At 42.6% G+C, this 19,004-nt stretch overlaps 1 protein-coding gene across 1 annotated transcript; it reads right to left on the bottom strand.

Annotated features, from left to right (window-relative positions):
* Window positions 1-730: 730 nt before the first annotated feature.
* LOC139678015 (antigen WC1.1-like) lies at window positions 731-18,836 on the bottom strand. The gene is given in 16 exon segments (XM_071568540.1): window positions 731-837; window positions 1,138-1,350; window positions 2,996-3,065; window positions 3,617-3,713; window positions 4,017-4,155; window positions 4,461-4,499; window positions 4,696-5,010; window positions 5,097-5,159; window positions 5,946-6,260; window positions 7,500-7,814; window positions 8,517-8,834; window positions 9,259-9,570; window positions 10,374-10,688; window positions 12,131-12,439; window positions 13,939-14,253; window positions 18,767-18,836. Coding segments are annotated over 16 exon segments (3,312 nt in total).
* Window positions 18,837-19,004: the final 168 nt, after the last annotated feature.

The following is a 19,004-nucleotide window of genomic DNA, read 5'->3' as shown; positions in this document are numbered from 1 at the left end:
AGAGAAGAAGTTCTGTCCTGTGTAGACAATTCTAATAGGGATAAAAATTCTGCTACACATTTTGTTTGGCATAGAATTGGTTGCCCCTCAGTTTCTGCTGCGTTTGCTGTTCCTTGCAATCACTCTTTATTTCTACTTTCCCAGTTTTTCTGTTAGTGAGCCAGGAAGACTAGATCACATGATGCAGTCAAATCATGTGGATGTATGTGTTGATTTCCTTCCATGTTTCATAACATGCCCATAGCATGCCTGCCAGGCCTTGTTGGTGCTGCTGCAGAAGCAATCAGGAAGAACTCCTTTCTCAAAGACTGGACTGAAACAGAATTTTGATGATTTTCTTGCAATTCAGTCTCCATTCATAATAATCCCTGGAAAGCTGTCCCATGTATATGAGAGGAAAAGCATAAATTTGAGAAGATATCTTTGAACAGTTTCTAATAAGAAAATATCACAATTTAACAAATTAGCTCAGTAGAAAAATAACTGAAATATTTAGAAAAAAAGCTGAAAGTGTCCAGGCAGTCTTGGCAACAAGAAATTGTAAGGGAAATTGGAAAAATTTTCTTAAAAGTCATATTTGTTTATAAGTATGCAATTCTCTACAAATAAACCAAACTTATGTAAACTAATCCTAAATGCAGGTTGTTCTGGTTCTGCTAATACTGAATTAGCAGTATTTTATGAACAGAAGTGTATTTCCAAAGTGGTCAGTACAGCTCAACTGTCCCTATCAGTGTTCCAGCTCTTCAACATCATCATAGCCTGTGTCTTCAAAAGCAGGAGATGAAGGTCCCTCAGCCTCAGAGGTCCTGTTTTGGGACATATTAGGACTCCAGTCTGAAAACATGAAGGGAAGAAATTGAGATAGATAAATGCACACTCTGTAGTATTACCTTTATATGCTTGCGCAGCTGTCAGTTGTTTCCTCCAGAAATCAGAACCTTAGATACGAGTAATTGTGAAAGATCTTACAAATGCTTATGTCATTCTGCCTTCTGACACATGCATACATATCCAAAGATAAAGCTTATTGTTTCCAGAAAACAAATTAGATCTCACTTTAAACACTTCTAGTAGAGGCAATTCTTCCTGACAGGGGTTAGATAAAACCCAGCTAATCCCAAGAAGTCCCTGCACCTTGATTATCACTGAGTTCAGTACAGTAACTATAGATTATGAAAACTCACAGCACTGCTCTTCTAGCCTCACCTGTCTGCGAATCCTTGTTTCTGTCAGTTTCTCCAGGGATCCCAATGATTTCCTGTACATTCTGCCCATAAAGAGAAGCATCTTTATGTCCAGGAGCTTCTGTTGCATCATCATAACCATTTTCAGGCAGTGGAGTGGTCTCTGGAACAGTATGGGTATTAGCTATAACAGGGAGAGATCTTCCACTAGAGAAAGCAGTAGCTGATGATCCAGCAATACAGGACTGACATGTCTGTCCTTAACTGGAATCCATTCCTCAGAGAATGTTAGTTTTCACAGTTTCATAATATATATATATACCTACAAATAATACATGTATAAACATGCACTGTGGCTAAAACGCCATGCAGTGCTACAGGCTGGAGGCAGAGTTGCTGGAGAGTTGCCAGGCAGAAAGGGATCTGGGGGTTCTGCCTGACAGAAGCCAGCAGTGCCGAGGTGGCCAAGCAGGCCAATGACATCCTGGCCTATATCAGGAATAGTGTGGCCAGCAGGACCAGGGAAGTGATTCTTCCCCTATACTGGGCACTGGTGAGACTGCACCTTGAGTCCTGTGTCCAGTTCTGGGTCCCTCAATTTTGGAAGGATATTGAGGTGCTGGAGCGGGTCCAAAGAAGGACATCAAGGTTGGTGAAGAGACTGAAGCACAAGTCCTATGAGGAGCAGTTGAGAAAGCTGGAATTGTTCAGCACGGAGAAGAGGAGGCTCAAGCGAGACCTTATCACTCCCTACAACTACCTGAAAGGAGGTTGTAGAAAGGTGGGGATTGGTCTCTTTTCCCAGGCAACCAGCAGTGGAGCACGAGGGCACAGTCTTAAGCTCTGTTTAGGTTAGACACAAGGAACAAATTCTTCACAGAGAGAGCGATCAGAATGGGCTGCCCAGGGAGGTAGTGGATTCACCGTCCCTGGAGGTATTTAAGAAGAGACTGGATGTGGCACTTAATGCCATGGTCTAGGTAAAGATGGTGGGTTTAGATCAAAGGTTGGAGATCTTATTTAGAATAATTATCTTCTTTATAAGGATTTTAAAGCAAGAAATGAAAAAGTTTCAGTTTATTTTTAACTAAAAAAAATTCCTTAATACTAAAAAAGCATTGGAAAATAAGATTAAAGACATGGTGCAGCAGAGTCTAGGATATGGTCAAATGAGGACCAAAACTTCTTGTGCCTTTGGCAATTGATCTCTCAGAGACCAGGCAATAGGTCAGAGAGGTTTTTATCAGCTCTAGGAAAATTCAGGTTTTCTTTGGACACTTGCTCTCCCTCAGCTATTTCAAATTAAAAAAAAACCAACAACAAAACCCCTCCACAAATGCGCAGCTGCAAATCTGCATTTTCTTCAGATCCCTTGGATTAAAATTTCCTAATCAACTCAAATTGTATGCCAGTGTTCTTATTTGGAGTATGTCGTTCCTCTGTCTTAATTCTCCCCATTTTTCTCAGAAATAAAGCAACAGCTTACAAGCTGTTACAGCTGAAGTTTCTGAGAGAAACAGTTGTCAAATTCTTGGATTCAAGTGACTGGATCCTGTGAAGTGTGCAATACTACCAGCACACATTTATTTTGAACTTCTCATATAGAAGAGAAAACTAGCACTTGTATGTGAGATTGTATGACATTCTTCTACCACAAGAGTTAAACAGAAAATCTTAGTTCACATCAAAACATCACTAGCATGTGAAGTGCAGCAATAAAAATGTTTTAATCATTAATAATGCCTTGGATGTTAAAAGCCACCCTGATCTGGGGTATCTTTCTTTACACAATCCCCATCTTTCCTTACCTTGAGTTGCTCCAGGACCATTTTCTTCATCACTGTTCCCTCTATAAAACTGTACCTTTGTTTTTGAACTCTCTGAATAAGAATCTAGGCAAATGAGAAAGAATGTGTTATCAGATTAAACTCTTTTTCGTTGCTAAGACTGCATCATGAGAAAAAGAGGAGGCTAGAGTAACATCATCCAAGTTCAACAGATTCTTATGCAGTCAGCATTACTCCTGCAAGGCTTACAGTGAATAACCAAGAATCCCTCAGAGGCCCCATAACACTTCTCATGGCACATGGGGGAGACAAACCACAAAGGGAGAAAAGCAATCCACAGGAGGAAGCTTACAGGGACACAGTTGCTGAGAGGGAGATGCAAATTATTCCTTTATTTGTCTCTGCTTTAAATAATTGCAGCAAGAGGATTTTGTTTGTTTGAGCTGTACTGATCTATGGCTGCAATGAGGACTGAACAAAAAAAAAATTGTCCCTAGGAGAGGAATTGACAGAGTCCACTGGGCAGGAAACTCGTCTCCTCAAAACTAGGCATTTTCAGTTTCCCAATAGATTTGGAAGGTACAAAGTATCAGACTGGAATTGGGGCCACCAGTAGGAGCTTTTCCTTCACACGAGCAAGACGCACAGACCTGAGAGGAAAGTCACGACCTGCTTTTCCCTCATGAGGTTATAATCAATCTCTTCATAGACAGCCTCGGAGAAGGGGTCATAGGATAGTCTGGAGCCTGAAAGTAAACGGTAATGATCACTCACACAGTCTCTGCTCATACTCAGGTTGGGGTCTGGAAAAGGACAAGTGACCTTAAAGGGGCTACATGGCCTGGCTAGTACCTAGAAAGTCACCAAGAGATGCTGACTGTGGATAAGCACTGCTGGGCTATTTCACTGACAGAAAGTGAGTGAAAATCTCAGTGTGGCAACAGATGCAGTCCATCTCAGTCACCCATCCCCCTGGCCTCCCCAGCCAACTAAACACTTGCCAGCCACATCAAGGAGGCATTTCATACCAGTCCTGAGGAACCCACCTCTCTGCTGTGCCCTGGCACGTTGGATCTGCCCAGCAAGAATGGCAAGGACCAGGCAGAGAAGGGTCCCGAGGATAATGCAGAGGATGACAGGCATTGAAAGTCTTGTGTCTGTTGCAGGGCGGCGTGGAGGAACTGAATGGAAATGAAGCAGAAACAGGAATCAGATGTCCTGAAGAACTGCTGCTCTCTAGCTGCCTGTGGTGCCCATGCTAGAAGGGTGAGGCAGGTCACCTGCTGCCCAGCTGTGGATCCTGCTCAAGCGGATAGAATTCATCAGCTGGGGATAGTGTCACTTGGTTTTCCTTTACAAAAGTCTGCAGAAGATGCTTTCTGATGGGCTGAAATACACTGCTACTTTATCTACTAGGCAGTAGAAGGGACATAAAATTGTCATTTGATAGGAAAAAGAAAAGGAGAAGAAGGAAGAAGGAATTTACCTGCTCTAGTGGGTGATGCTGTTGTTTCTGTCATTGTTGCTGTCGTATCTGCAAAAGGAATGTGAGTCCACATTAAGGATGAGGCAAGTGGGAAAAATAGGGAGAACATCTTCATATAATTTGTGAGGTTCCTGCAGCCAAAATTATGAAAGGGCTGGTCACTGGGAAGTGTAGCTGATATAATGCTCCTCTATCTGCCTCCTCAGATCTGTGTAGTAAAGCACCAGTCACTAACCAGAGCAATTCACAGCAGCATCTTCCTTATGATCACAGTTTTTGCCAAACAAAGGCTTGGAAGGACAGTCCCAAAGAGACAGCTCTGTTCCTTTACAGTGCACCTTCTCCAGCCAGATGGGACCGCTCCCTTCCCCAAAGGCAGCCTCACTCAGAGCAGACACAGCAGATCCACAGCCCAGCTGCCTGCACACAACGTTAGCATCTGCCACATCCCAGGCGTCATCACAGATTGTTCCCCAGGAACCTTGGTGCCAAATCTCCACTCTGCCTGAACATTCATCCTCTCCTCCTATTACTCGTAACTTCTCCCTGTCTGCAAAACACAGAAGCCTTCTGTTTTATTGAAACAGCAGGAAGGTCCAGGAAGACCAATAAGGAAAAATAAAGAGGTTGAAGTACCTGAACAACTTGTAGAGTTTGGACACTTAGCAAATGTGGCTGGAGATGTGGCCTCTTTTCTTCCTGTCAAATTTAAAGAATGAAATAAATAATTGAATTATTTTGGGGGAAAAAAGTGAGGGAGTATAAAATGCCTGAAAATTAACTATCAAGTTAATTTTTGCCCTGAAATATATGTATGGCCTGCTTATTTCTTGGTGGATCACTGTTTGGCTATTGCTGTTAGTAAAATAATCTTCCTGATGGCTACACTTACTTTCTTCTCTATCACGAGGCAGCTGCAATCCCTTTCAGGATATTTGAATGTCATCTGGAATTCTTTCATATTATAGTCAATACATACAAATATAGATAGTAATACTCAGGGATATGAAATACTGTCATAAGAGCAGGCATTAAAATGGATCTTTAGAGCAAAACTGATTTGTACTCATATCCATGGCTATGTGCATGCAAATGTGTGCATTTTTACACATGTGCACTGATATGCCTCCATACATGTAGAAACACATACCTGCCTCTAGACCTCTTGAAAAGTCTGATCCTAACTCGGATCTCACAGACTGACTGTGTGTATTAGATTTTTCATTTAAAAATATGCGATGGCACCATCCTGTTAGGGAGTTCCTAAGGATTTCCACTGGGTAACTGCACTTGGTGACAATCATGTAATTTTAATTCACTCGTTTACATCAAGGATATAGACAAAAACGTTGCTGCCATTTACATGGAACTATAAACAATGTATACCAGATAACAAGCAAGCATAAGGTAATTAATGTCTTTATATGTGTTGCATAGGTTAATGTATATGTCTGGGCAGTCCTGTACAAATGCATTTCTGATTACCAGTGCAAGAAATGTGGGTCTCTTCTGCTCGATTATCACATGACTGAGGATTCCAGGGATCTGACTGACATTGCCAGAGAGAGCTGTGTTGCTCAGTACACTCAATGTGATCCAGCCATGTGGGCCCAGAACCTCTGCCATATTTGAAATCTTCTGTGATTTCCCCTTCATCTCCACAGTTCAGGTGTTTGCATACAGTTACTGCAGTGAGTTGAGACATACGATTGGAACAAATGCTCCCCCATGTCCCATTGTAGAAAACTTCCAGGCGCCCAGCACAGTCATTGCCATTCACCAACCTCAGATCCAGGAAATCTGGAAGTGAAGACATAAAAATTAAATTAGAGGGCTGGATCCTTCTAGGAACTTGGCTATGATGAGTGAAATCCAGATATGTATTATCGTATGTTAGGGTTTTTACAGTCAAAGGCATTTAGTCTTCCTCATACTATTGATTGCTGGCCATTGACTTAGTAAATTCAGCTAATCCTGATCAAGAGCTTGAATCAATGTGCTGATTGGCAAAGGGCCAGTAGCCATTTTTGCCATGTAATTATGATTGATCGTCCCTCAGTGGTATTGAATCCTTGAGCCTAAAATTCAGAACAACTAGTCTAGGGCACAACTAAAGTCATCTGTTTGCACTCACTTCAGTGGTACTCAGACACACTCTTCCATGTGCAGTTAGAATTTCTTGCTTTAGAGGGAGTAGTTATTTTCTGCTCCTGTGTGGCTCTGATTCAGAGTACCTACAGTGTCTCTCATCTCTTGAAATGCTCATTGCCACAAACTTCTTATGTTTTTCTTTCCTGCCTGTTTATATCAACTTTTCTGACAGTGCTAAGTAACTGTATTGGTGCTACCTGTATTGTGGAGCATGGATGATCCACAGGCTCCAGTCCCTTCAGAGTTTATACCCGCTCCATCATAGGCCCTAACAGGCTGCACTCCCTTCAGGGCTTGTACCTGGTCAAGTGTGGGTCCTCCACAGTCTGCAGTCCCTTTAGGTGTATGCCAGTTCCAGTGCGGCCTATTCACAGGCCACAGCCCTGTCAGAGACCTACCTCTGGTATGGAAACCATGTCTCCAGCCATGTCCCCATCAGGGTCTTTTTCCACTTCTCTTTCAATTCTCCTCTCTCCCACAGCTGCCACTCTGTCTTAAATGTGCATGAGCAGAGCCACCATAATCTACTCGGATTGTCTGATGTTTTTGTGCACAGTGCGTTGTTTCCATTGGTTTCAGAGCCAGCTGCAACTGACTGTAATGGGCACACAGCCCCTTGCTTTGGAAATCTTTACAAAATCCTCTAATTTACCCCCTAATTATCCCACCACACCCCACACATTTGTGTGTGCGTGTGTATGTATTAAAGCAGAATATGGACTTCTGTAGACCCTTTGCATCTTGGTGGGACCAGGAGGATATGTTGAGCAACTATGCTTGGAATCAAGCAAGAGTTAGTCTAAGCAAGTCTCCACAATTCCCTGCTTCCCTTTCATGTAACCCTCCCATTTGAACCCACAAGCTAAGAAAAAGGTTTTCCAAACACACCTGAGCACAAGACTCCAGCATCCTCTTTGTGTTGGCAGTTGTGTTGGCCCCATGCCCTAGAGGGACATGCCCAGAGATCAGGTTCAGCCCCAGTGCAATTCACGTCATCCAGCCAGATCTGTCCTGACCCTTCACCATAATGAGCAGAGACAAATGCCTTGATGGCATGTCCACATCCAAGCTGTTTGCAAACAACATTAGCATCTGATAGATCCCAGTTATCATCACAGATGGTGCCCCAGATGCCATCATGATAAAGCTCTACTCTCCCAGCACAGCGTTTTGTTCCATTCACCAGCCTGATCTGTCTGCTACCTGTAGTAGGAAAAGCCAGCTGTTCAACTTGCAACACAACCAAAATGCACAGGTCAGCAGAATGGCTATACTTTTAAAGCATTTTTAAGATATCATGTTCTTGTTGTATTGTTATTCTTCTGCTCTTGTTGCTTGGGCAGAACTCCTGTGAGGCTAAAACTGCGTGAAGAGAAAAGCCTACTCCTCCATCTTGTAAGTGTTTGAATAATTCCGGTGAGATGTTGCAAACAAGAAGGAGTGTCTAATCATACTAAGTGTATGCAGAGGTCACTTTTTCTTAGAAAGTCAGAGAAGCTGTTCTCTATCTATACTCTTTTAGTTAGAGACAGTTTCTGTTACAGACGGATTACAAAATAGAGAAGAGTAGAAACAGTTGTAATATTCTTTAGAAAAGCTGCAGGTATTTATAAATATAGAAATGTCACAAAATAAAAGCCATTTAATTCTCAAGTGTCAGTCAGAATGCATGACAATCATGACCAAATTAGTGGTCTAATGGCTCCTGTATTCTAATATTTCTTTTTGATTCTGGAAGATAAATTCTTTAAAAAATTCAGACAAACAAAGCATTATGTAAATTACACTTGCTTCCTTAACTCTCAAGCTGAGACTCGTACCTCTTTAAGATCTGCTGAGATCACAGCACAGGGTGGTATGGAGCCAACACTAAGAAACATTCTGTACCTTTCACACAGAACTCACCTGAACAAATCACACCAACATCTTCAGAAACTCCTGTTGGCACTGTCTGGTAGTGGTAGGTCTTACAGAGCATCAGCTGAGTCTCATTTCCAGTACACTGGACACTCCTTAAGCCAACAAGACCCATACCTCGCTCAGACTTTGGAACATAATAGGCTTTCTTGGCACTTCCACACTGGAGCTGTCTGCACACCACATGAGCATCCTTAATGTCCCAGTCATCATCCAGGACTCTGCTCCACACACCATGGAGTGAGATTTCAACTCGCCCATCACAGCGGCTCTCACCATCTGAGAGTCTGAGTGATTCAGCAAGGCCTGGGCTCAAGAGAGATAGAAAATATATTGAAGAACCTCTACTGCTCTTGCTACAGTGCAAATAACTTGCAGGAGAGATAGGAAAGATGAATTTCTATGTAGAAAATTAATTCTCACTACAGATTAAGAGACTGCCTGTACTAGGGCTTTGTTTACTTTCATGTACACAAGTCTGCAATGGGAAGCAAGAAAGTCTTTCTCAGCTCAATGACTAGATCCTGGGGGAAGTTAAGCTTATCTAAACAACATGAATTCCTCTACGAAATGAAGTTTCTATGCTGAAACAAAGGCTGAAAAAGTGGGGTACAAGAAAGGAAAGAATATTAAAGACGGGCTGACATACCAGACTTGCTTGTCAGTGAGGTCACCAGCACTGCTCTGGTCTGAAGTTGCACTACCCATAAAAAGCCTCCTCCTGACTTACCTGAGCAAATCACAGAGGCTACTTCTTTGGCTGAACAGGTTGGATTGCCTAAAGTCACTTGAGCACAATCCCACAGGCAGGACTCTGTCCCTTTACAGTGAAAAATATCTCTCCATATAGTCCCATTCCCTTCCACTAAATGGTCTTCCATCTGGATTGACTTTGCATAGCCACAGTTAAGCTGACGGCAGAGAACGCTGGCAGCTTGCAAATTCCAGTGGGAGTGGCAGAGTCTTCCCCACGTGTCTTCATGGCGGATCTCCACTATGCCAGAGCATGTGGTGCCATTCACCAACCTGCCCCCTGGGCACCCTGAATGTAGGAAAAAGTGAATACTGAGATGTTATATTTGTAACTGCTCATGAGCACGGCCTGGGCTTGATTGGGAAATGGGAATGAGTTTTCCTTATAATTCAGTAGTAAAAATTACTTCACTGGGTTACTGGACCTTCCATACTCATAACTAGACATCAGTCCACCTGTTTCACTGAGAAGAATGACTAGAAATCAGGATCTGGTCCCCTTTGCAGTTTTAAAATAAGGACATTAGGTTTTGGGGCTCTGCGTTAGCCAATAGACCTTAATTGTTCAGACCAGCCTCAAAGAGGGCCTATAGCTGTGCATCCTCAGCCTGCTGGTCTAAGGCAGCACTTAAACCTGAAACAAGAATTCAGTCCTCACCTTACATATGCAACAGGTGTAACTGTCTCCAGTCTTATCTTCTGCTATGCCTGGCTGTTTTCTCCAGCTTGACTCTACATTTGGTTGATTTCTTTGACTTGTCTGGGACTGTCCATAGACCTTATTACCAGCATCATTCTCTATCCTCTCTGCAGATGCTTTAGACTGTGCCTTTTTGGTAAGGACTCTGCCTGTGCTGTCCTCACTCTCTGCCCCCAGCTCGTCCCACCTTGTGGAGCAGCCCTGCTATTGCTGTTCCCTGACTCTAGAAGCATATCACAGAAAGTAGCCTTGTGGTACAGGTGAAGTGCAGCCTTGACTCCTGTAGCAGCGGACAAAAGAGCCTGACTCCACAGACTCCTTTGGAATTTTGGGTCCATATTTTTCCTCAAAGAAGTTTTTCAGTTCTCCTTTTAGACCTTTCCACTGCTCACCTGAACATACCACACGAGCATCTTTTCCAGCAGGGCATTCATCATGACCTAGCACACTCACGGGACAGTCATTCAAGAGTGAGTCATTCTTCTTGCAGGTGAATGTGCCATTCCAGACAGATCCATTTCCTTTCCCAAAGGACTGTCCACCTGGTATCAATAGGGCAACTCCACAGTCTAGCTGCTGGCAGAGGATATTGGCAGCTGGCAAATCCCACAGGTAGTCACACAGGGTTCCCCATGTGCCTCCATGAAGAAGCTCTACTCTCCCTGAACAGGTGGTATTACCATTTGCCAGCCTGTACCCACCATATCCTGCAAAAAGAATAAAGGAACTTAGGAGTTACTTTTGGGGTTTTGTGCTGTTGCACTGAAAATTGTAAGAGAGCTCTAGCGGCAAGAAACTAGCTGCAAGGAGCTAGCATTCACTATCTCAGGTTATTGGAAAACATGTAAGATCAAGATGCTGATACGCCAGCTCTGAAAAAAAAATCTATGTTGTCCATATTGTATCCTGCCCTGCATGACTAAAAGTCTTTTGACTTTAAGTTCAGTCTCTCCTTCTCTGCTCTACTCTCTCCTCCCTCCATAATACTGTTGCTGCCTTGCAACATCTTTTCTTGTAGAGGCAGTTCCAGCACTGCCTTGCATGTGAGAAACTCAGAGGAGGTGTAACAAGCAATTGGTCATCTCGTGTTTCTCAGCAAGCAGCAGCTGTGGTGTGCAATTCTCAGCTTTTATCCATGCCCTAGCATAAGTCTCTGAACACAACAGGCCATACTCATCAGCATATTCACAATAAATTAAGTGCAGCATAGGTGGGATTATGGTGTGCCACTAACCAGCCCCATGCAGTGCCTCCATCTTTTTACACTGTCACTTCCTATCCTTACCTGGTCCTTGCACTGTATCCCTAATGAGACCTGGATTTCAGCTCTGAGCTGAGACTCTTGCAATATTGAGGCAGGAGCCAAGACCTGTTAGATATCTTAACTGAGCTGTTTTGCTGCCACAGTTTCCCAGTCAACGTGGCCAGTGGGACAGTGTCCAAGGCAGCCTTGAAATAACTTCAGCCCTGTGACTGGGAAACAGACATGAACTGCAATCCTTATCCAGGCTTGTTTTGTGACACAGTGTTCCATAAGCTCTGCCCCGTGTTTAGTTTACCCTTTTTGAATTGTAGCCTCAGGAAAAAAGTTATGTTTGCCAATTTTCATTTTTGTAGTGGGTGGCAATACATCAGCTGTATTTAGATTTAGTAACTAGTGCCTCCTTCAGTCTTTTGGAGCTATGAGATCTCTCCCAGTTTTATAATTAGCTGAAATGTCAGGGATTAACATACACACTAGCACCACAGGAAATAAATTCTTTTCTCCATATTCCTGCTTGTCTGTTCTGGCCATTTCTCTCTGTATTTATAAGAGAAAGACGTGTAAAGAATTCTCAGCACTACTGAGTGCATATCTCTAGAAGCATAAAAGAAATTACAGTTCTTTTGAGATCTGCCTCTGGTGCAGTAGTGAAGTGATTAGAACAGCTCTTGCTAAATGCAAACTCTCAGCAGAGTGAATGAGAGAGAGTGGAGCCACTCTCTATTAATTTCTGGCCTCCCTTTAATGACTCAAGGCATGATAGGGGAAGCATCTAAGAATCTTGAGATCCACAGAAATGAGTGTTCAGAGGCTCTGAACTGCTGGTTAACAGGAAGAAGACATATAGGACACATATAAATTACATTCAGCACTCCAAAGTCTTACCTGAACATACAACAGTGGCATCATGAGAGCATGTCTTAGTATAGTGTAGGTTCCTGGGACAGTGTGCAAGGTGAGTCTCATTCCCTATACAGTGAAACTCTTCTTGCCAGATCAGTCCATGTGTGTCACCAAAGTGAGTTCCTCTCAAGATATTCACAGCATGGCCACACTGTAACTCATTACATATAACAGAGGCAGCTTTCAAATCAATGTGTGAAAAACAGATGGAAGCCCAAGTTTCCTCTTGCTTTACTTTCAGATTTCCTGAGCAGGCAGTGTCCCCTCCAGTCAGATGTAGACCAGAGAAGCCTGGGGAAAAAAACCCCAAACCCTAAGAAATCCAGCATCAAAGGTTGGTTGTACTGACCTAATTTCATAACTTCCGTACCTTCATGGGCATGACACGTCACTTCTCTGAGGACCACTGATACTTTTAAATAATGATTGGGGCAATTCCTGTATGCCACTGACAGGAAAGAAAATGGTATTGCTTATTTCTTAGTATGTGAAAATACTAAGTCCTTGGGAAGCTATAGAAGGAGGGAAGCTTTGAACATCTGCCAATGACTGAAAAGTAGCAACCCTCAAATAGATAAATAAATGAATATCTATTTACTAGTGTGTGTCCTTGAGACTTCATTATTTGAATGAATAAGAATCTGAAGCTTCCTTCTTCCCTGGAAGAGGAAACAGGAAATGTTGCACCCATCTGCAGAAAGGGCTAAAGAGACAGTCTGGAGATCTACAGGCTGATCAGCCTCACTTTGGTATCTGGGAAAAATATGGAGTGAGTCCTCCTGGAATATGTTTCTGGGCACAGGAAGGTGAATGGGAAAAGTCAGCACAGATTTATCAAGGATATATCATGGTTGTGGGACCTGATTGCTTTGTCTATAAAAGTGGATTTATGAACGAGGGGACAGCAGGGTATGCCATTTACCTCACATTTAGCATAGCCATTAACACTGTCTTGCACAATATTCTTATGTCCAAAAAACTAGGATATTACAGTCTGCGAGGAAGGACAACATGGTTAAAAAGCTGATTGAAAGGTCAGACTCAGAGAGTAGTGATTGGTGGGTTTCACTCTACCTGAAGACTGGCAGCAAGTGAAATGTCACTTGTTTGGTCATCCCTGGGACCCGTTCTGCTCAGTGTCATTACCAACAGCCTGGAGGAGGTGATGGAGTACACTCATAATTTTGAGGTTGGAGGGAGATAACCACAAGAGCAGAGCTGCTATTCAGAGAGTTCTAGACAGGCTGTACTAATGAGCTGACGGGAACCTTAAAAAAATCAAAAAGGACAAATCTAAGGTCTTAAAGATGGGAAGGAAAAACCTCTTGCAATTGATCTTTATCTGAACAGCAAAACCAAGCACACCTTCTGCAGATGAAGCAGCCAAACAGATATTCAATTTGTTTGCCATTGCAGACTGTCCTGTTTTAGCTTACATGAAGATCTGGAGAAGGGCAGTTGTGTGGCATAACACTGTATTTTCTTGCTTCTCCATCTACACCTGCTTTTTTAGCGCCCATTCCTGGTCACGGACAAGTTTAGTACTGCTCTCCTATTGCCTGGGAGAGCTGTGATAGAAACAATAGTTGGGGTTCTTTTCTGTTCTGTGTCATTTCATATGTCCATTCTGTGTCATTGCTGTGCTCAGGCAAAGTACACTTGCACTTGTAGTCATCAGAAAACTTAATGCTGGTGCAACTTGCTGTGGTTGCGTAGAGGCAGTACTAGGACAAAGTTTAATCCCAACCTCCTATCTTTTTTCTGTTATACAAGGCTGGATGACTTCTTACCTGAGCAGATCACTCCAATATCAAAGTAATGAGGGCAGGTAAAAGCACCCCATCCTGGATGTGTGCAGTTCCACAGAGCAGATTCATCACCATGGCAATCAACTCGATACAACCATGTTGGTCCAGTCCCTTCTCCAAAAGGAGCTCGATTAAGGGCCTGAACAGCAGATCCACATTGCAGTTGCTTACAAACAACCTCAGCATCTTTTATGGTCCAGTCACCATCACACACGGTTCCCCACTGCTCCTCATGCTTTACTTCCACTCTCCCAGAGCAGGGGCCAGTTCCATTTGACAGCCTCAGTTCATCAGCACCTTCAGACACAGAGACAGAGCAAGGTTATGGATAGGACAGGGACTCTTGATGATCATTTGTTGCAGATGGTTAATGTAATTATTATTGCTCTTAATTTACTCTTACATCAGACTTAGTTCACCTTTCTAAATAGTCCAACTTAAAGGTTTTCTGCAAGAAACTGTGTCTGTATTTCCAAGTCTGAGCTTACTGCACTGCTATAACGACAGGTAAGCTTTCTCTTCTGACTTACCAGGGCTAGGAAATGCTGAGTAATGTCCCTGCTGTGTGATTCACCAAACACGCCACAAGAGGCACCAGCAACAGGAGTGGGTGAGATTACCACGTGTCAGTGCATGATTGCTAGTGTATATCAAGCTGGATTATTCTGTGGGTTAATTGACCTGGGAGCCAGCTATGTGTATGTGTCTGTGGGAGTGAGGTAGCTGGAGGAGCTGGTTACCAGAGGGACCAGAATGCCCAGGTCTGCTACTGGAAGGATGGTAACTCAAAGATGCAGCTCAAAGTTGGCTTTCTGAGTTTCAAGCACTCATTGCCAGGCCATGTTCAACTTGACACCACCAATATCCCCAAGTTCTTCTCCACAGGGCTGCTCTCAAGCCATTCAACCTCCAGTTCATACTGGTCCTGATGGCTGCCCTGGTCCAGATACAGCACTGCACTTGACCTTTTGGGACTTCATGGGATGAAGTTCATATTTGCCCATTTCTCAAACCTATCAGTGTTCCTCTGGAAGGCATACCTTTCCTCAGTGGTAGCCCCACTTAGCTTTGTGTCATCTGCAAACTTGCTGAGGGTGAACTCAATCCCACTACCTATGTCAGCAATAAGGATATCGAACAGTCCTTATGGAGGGACAGCATTTGTTAGTGATCTCCATCTGGACATTGAGCAACTGCAACTCTTTGAATGCATCCACCCAGCCAATTTCTCATCCATTTAATGACAAGAATATTATGTGGGACCATGTCAAAGGCCTTAAAGAAGTTGAGATAGTTGGCATCGGTTGCTCACTATAACGACATTGGTGCTCTTGGTGTTTATTTGACTGTTGTGTGTTTTAATCTCTGTGGCCAGCTGTAGGGGTGACAGTGCGTGTGTATATCTCCTAATGTCTGAGGTAATTAATGAATGCATCCTTAAGGACCAGAGAGCCATCTGTAGAATGTGTGATACCGTGTAACCAGTAGGATCTTTCCATGTATGTTAGGTGAACTAACTGACCAATAGTGTGCTGACATGTTATATACAAGAGTAGATAAAAGTGAAGCTGTAACTAAAAATAAAGTCCTTTGTCTTCCGTGTAGCCTTCTGATTAGACTGCAGCCTGAGTTGTCTCTGCCTCCTCTGACCGCTGCAAATCTACTTTACCCCGACAGCCAGCCATGTGTTTGTGTGTGTGAGTACATATCTGTATAACAGCATATGTGTGTATGTGCCTGTTTGGACTATGAGTTAGCCTCACTATGAGCTGGAGTCAAAGTTTAGAGTTTGGAGTCATGTTTAGAGCATGAAAGAGGACACGACGAAATGGGTGGAAAATCAAATGGTAGAAAACCACATACAGGACTGTTGTGTTTCCAGGTTAGGGACAAACTACAAGCTAAATACACAAAGGAAACAGGAAGAAGTTGGCCACCACATCCGAGTTTTGTCTTCAATTTGATCAAAGTTGGGTTTCAGCATTTTGTGGAACAGTTAGATACCTGAAGAAGGCTGGTGTCTTCTTTTGGGCCTGGAGGATTATTCAGATTGATCACATAGCTAAAGTAGATTTACAGGACAGTCATACAAGAAGTCTAGTAACTTTGGTCCCAAATTTGCACTGTTTCAAGACCTACCATGGAATATTAAAGCAAACATCTATAGGACAGGTTTGAATTGTCAGTGCTCTGCACACACTAATAATCCTTTATGGCCTTGACTTTCCCCACCTGGATTTTCCACTCACACACTCTGTCCGTGGCCAAGACCTCCATTTAAGCACCTTCTGTTCCCACTGGAGCTATGTGGTAAGTGTGTCTGTGTTGAACTCTGAGACAGCTGTGCCTGACCATGGGCCCTGTTGATTTGCACCCACAGTCACAGTGACCAGATACCAAAAGAAACCTGCAGCACTCATTAAGACATGGCACTGGGCAGTGATGTGAATGGAAAACAGTGCAGCTGCGAACACCTTGCAAATAGTCCAGACAGATCATCTCTTATCAATGATGCTATTTGATAAGGGACAAAACATAATTTGCACTAAGGGCCTTGGGTTTTCCTGTAAGATTTTTCAAAACAATCTGTTGTGGAAAATATCACCTTCCCTCTCTTCCTCATATCTTCAATTGACAGAGCTTGCTGTCATTTCAGAGCGTGAAACAAGAACATATAATTTTTCTTTGAATTGAAAACAAATCTAATTCTTTTCTCTACTCACTGCAAGCATATCACTCTTATCCCATGAACTGATGCTAATGCAGCCACTTCTATAAGTACGTAACCATTGCTTTGTTTGTTATTCCATAATAAACTGTTAGCAGCAGTCAACTAGAAGGCAATTTTGCCTTCATCTTCATGTGGTCTGTTGCCTAATTCCTCACTGCTTTATCAGACACAGGCAATGTGGCTTTGACACCTGATCACTTCTTACACACATGCAGAGGTTTTACCTCTTTGCTAACACTGCTGGACTTCCTCAGGATTTCCTGCCCTTCATTTAGATTTAAAAACTAAAAAAAATCATTACTCAAGTGACTGGCAATTGGTAACTTCCAAAGCCAATTATTTTGCAAACTGTCCTCTCTCCTCAAGTTTCTTGAATAAGAACTACTCTCACATACATAGCACAACCTCATATAACTCCAAAACCACTTAGTGCTTGCAACATGTTGCCTCAGAAAGAACATAATCTTTCTGTAATAGGTCTTATAAGACTCCTCTGAAAGATCTCCTGGAGAACAACTCACAGTCTATTTGAAGAATGTAGTCCAAAAAAGAGTTTTCTCAGATAAAACATTTATACATTTAAAAGATAAATTAATTTTAAGAAAAGTTGAATTCATAATACATTTTAAAATTAACCAGATAACCTATTTCCATTAGTCATATCCAGAAGCAAAACAAGCAGCTCCTCAACTGATTGACCTCTCCGCACTGGAATTTTTAATAATCCAATATCTGATGTTAATACGTAACAGCATGCAAGGCTGGATGAAAAGGTAGGTGTAGTGCTGTCAACAGATTTATGTATTCCCTAATAAAAGCTATAATTTGCTGTAATTCATCTCCTGTGAATTTTTTATGATACATACAGGCACACTGTTTTGTATTTCCTCACACTCCATAGCATGTCCCACAAGTACCTTCCTTGAATTTAGTGATGCAATGTTCTGCTTGAGTAAGAATTTTTGCTTGCTCCAGCTGAAGACCCAGTTCTCCTCATAGGCCAGGGATGAGAATGAGCCATGCATCCCTGTACCCAGGGACTAAGAGGAGGTTTTCAGAAGGTTGCTGGGTCACTCCCCAAGGGCTGTGCCTCCTGTACTGCTGGTGCAGTGCCCCTGCCTGGGGAATATCAGGGGTCTTTAGAAGAATGGAGAGCGCAAATACTGCCAGAGCAGAGACGAGAGTGGTAGGTACTGATGATGGTGTCCAGGCAAAGCTAGTCATCTGCATCTTCCAGTCTGTTACTATTCCCTGACATTAAAAAGAAGTTGGCAGAAAACTCACTCTTTTCTACAGCACAGCTCAGTCAACACTCAAACACTGCTACAAAGACGTCTGAATAAAAATGTTTTATATTGTGAAAATGTGTGTCAAGAGTGCCTCCTCTTCCCTGCCATGTGAACTGTGAGTGCATCCATGCAACTCATGAGAATCTTAAAGACCAGGGCCATGCTAAATCAAAGCATTAACCATGAAGTCTTGTTCTCATCATATAGGGATATAACCACCACCACAATGTCATCACCTCCATGGGTAGAGAGAAAAAAATAAGGTTTCCAGAATCTGTCACTCATCACCAGCTTTAAACATGTACACAAAGCTCTAGAAGAACAGAGAGATAAATAACGATAAGCTTCAGATACACAAGAACAACTGAGGGGATGGTGTGCCACCCAGTCAAACTCCACTGGACACACAGAGCACAGCATCATCATTTTAACTGGTATTGCACAAAGATCTGGAATTATTAATTCTGTCTACAAAAAGCTCAGAAGAAGAGATAAACCAGTAGTAATAATATTCAGCTGGATTCTATGACAGCTTGATTGTTTATGAAACTTGAACTCAGATTCCTATGAAAATGGCCAGTCTCTGATATCTGAGTAAAATACAAAACTCTTAAAAATTACTTTCTTCTTTATCTCAGGATTACCAAGGACATTGAACCAAAGACAGAAACGTATGTAAACAATTTCTTGTCACTTTGCCTTACAGGTTGATAGAATAATAACCTCTTTATACTAAATTTACATACTTTTCCTATCACTCTGCTGTATGTGACATAAAGTATGTACTTACCAAGGGAGGTCTGGATGGAGAGGAGAAGCAACCACAACACTGGAGCAGAAAGATGCCCTTTTGTTGCCATCCTGATCGCAGACAGATGAAACTTCATTCTTTAGGCATTGCCTAGATCAAACTCAGCATGGGCTTTCCTGTGTCTTACAAATAACTGCAAAGGAGGAAATATATAGATTCACGTGCTAGCACGAAGTATGTGAAGGAACCAATGGAAATATTGTTCACCTTTTAGGAC

Source organism: Pithys albifrons, chromosome 1 (genome assembly GCF_047495875.1).
Source record: "Pithys albifrons albifrons isolate INPA30051 chromosome 1, PitAlb_v1, whole genome shotgun sequence".
Taxonomy (NCBI): domain Eukaryota; kingdom Metazoa; phylum Chordata; class Aves; order Passeriformes; family Thamnophilidae; genus Pithys; species Pithys albifrons.
Note: the sequence above shows the minus strand (reverse complement) of the source record. Positions and strands in the feature narration are given on the sequence as shown.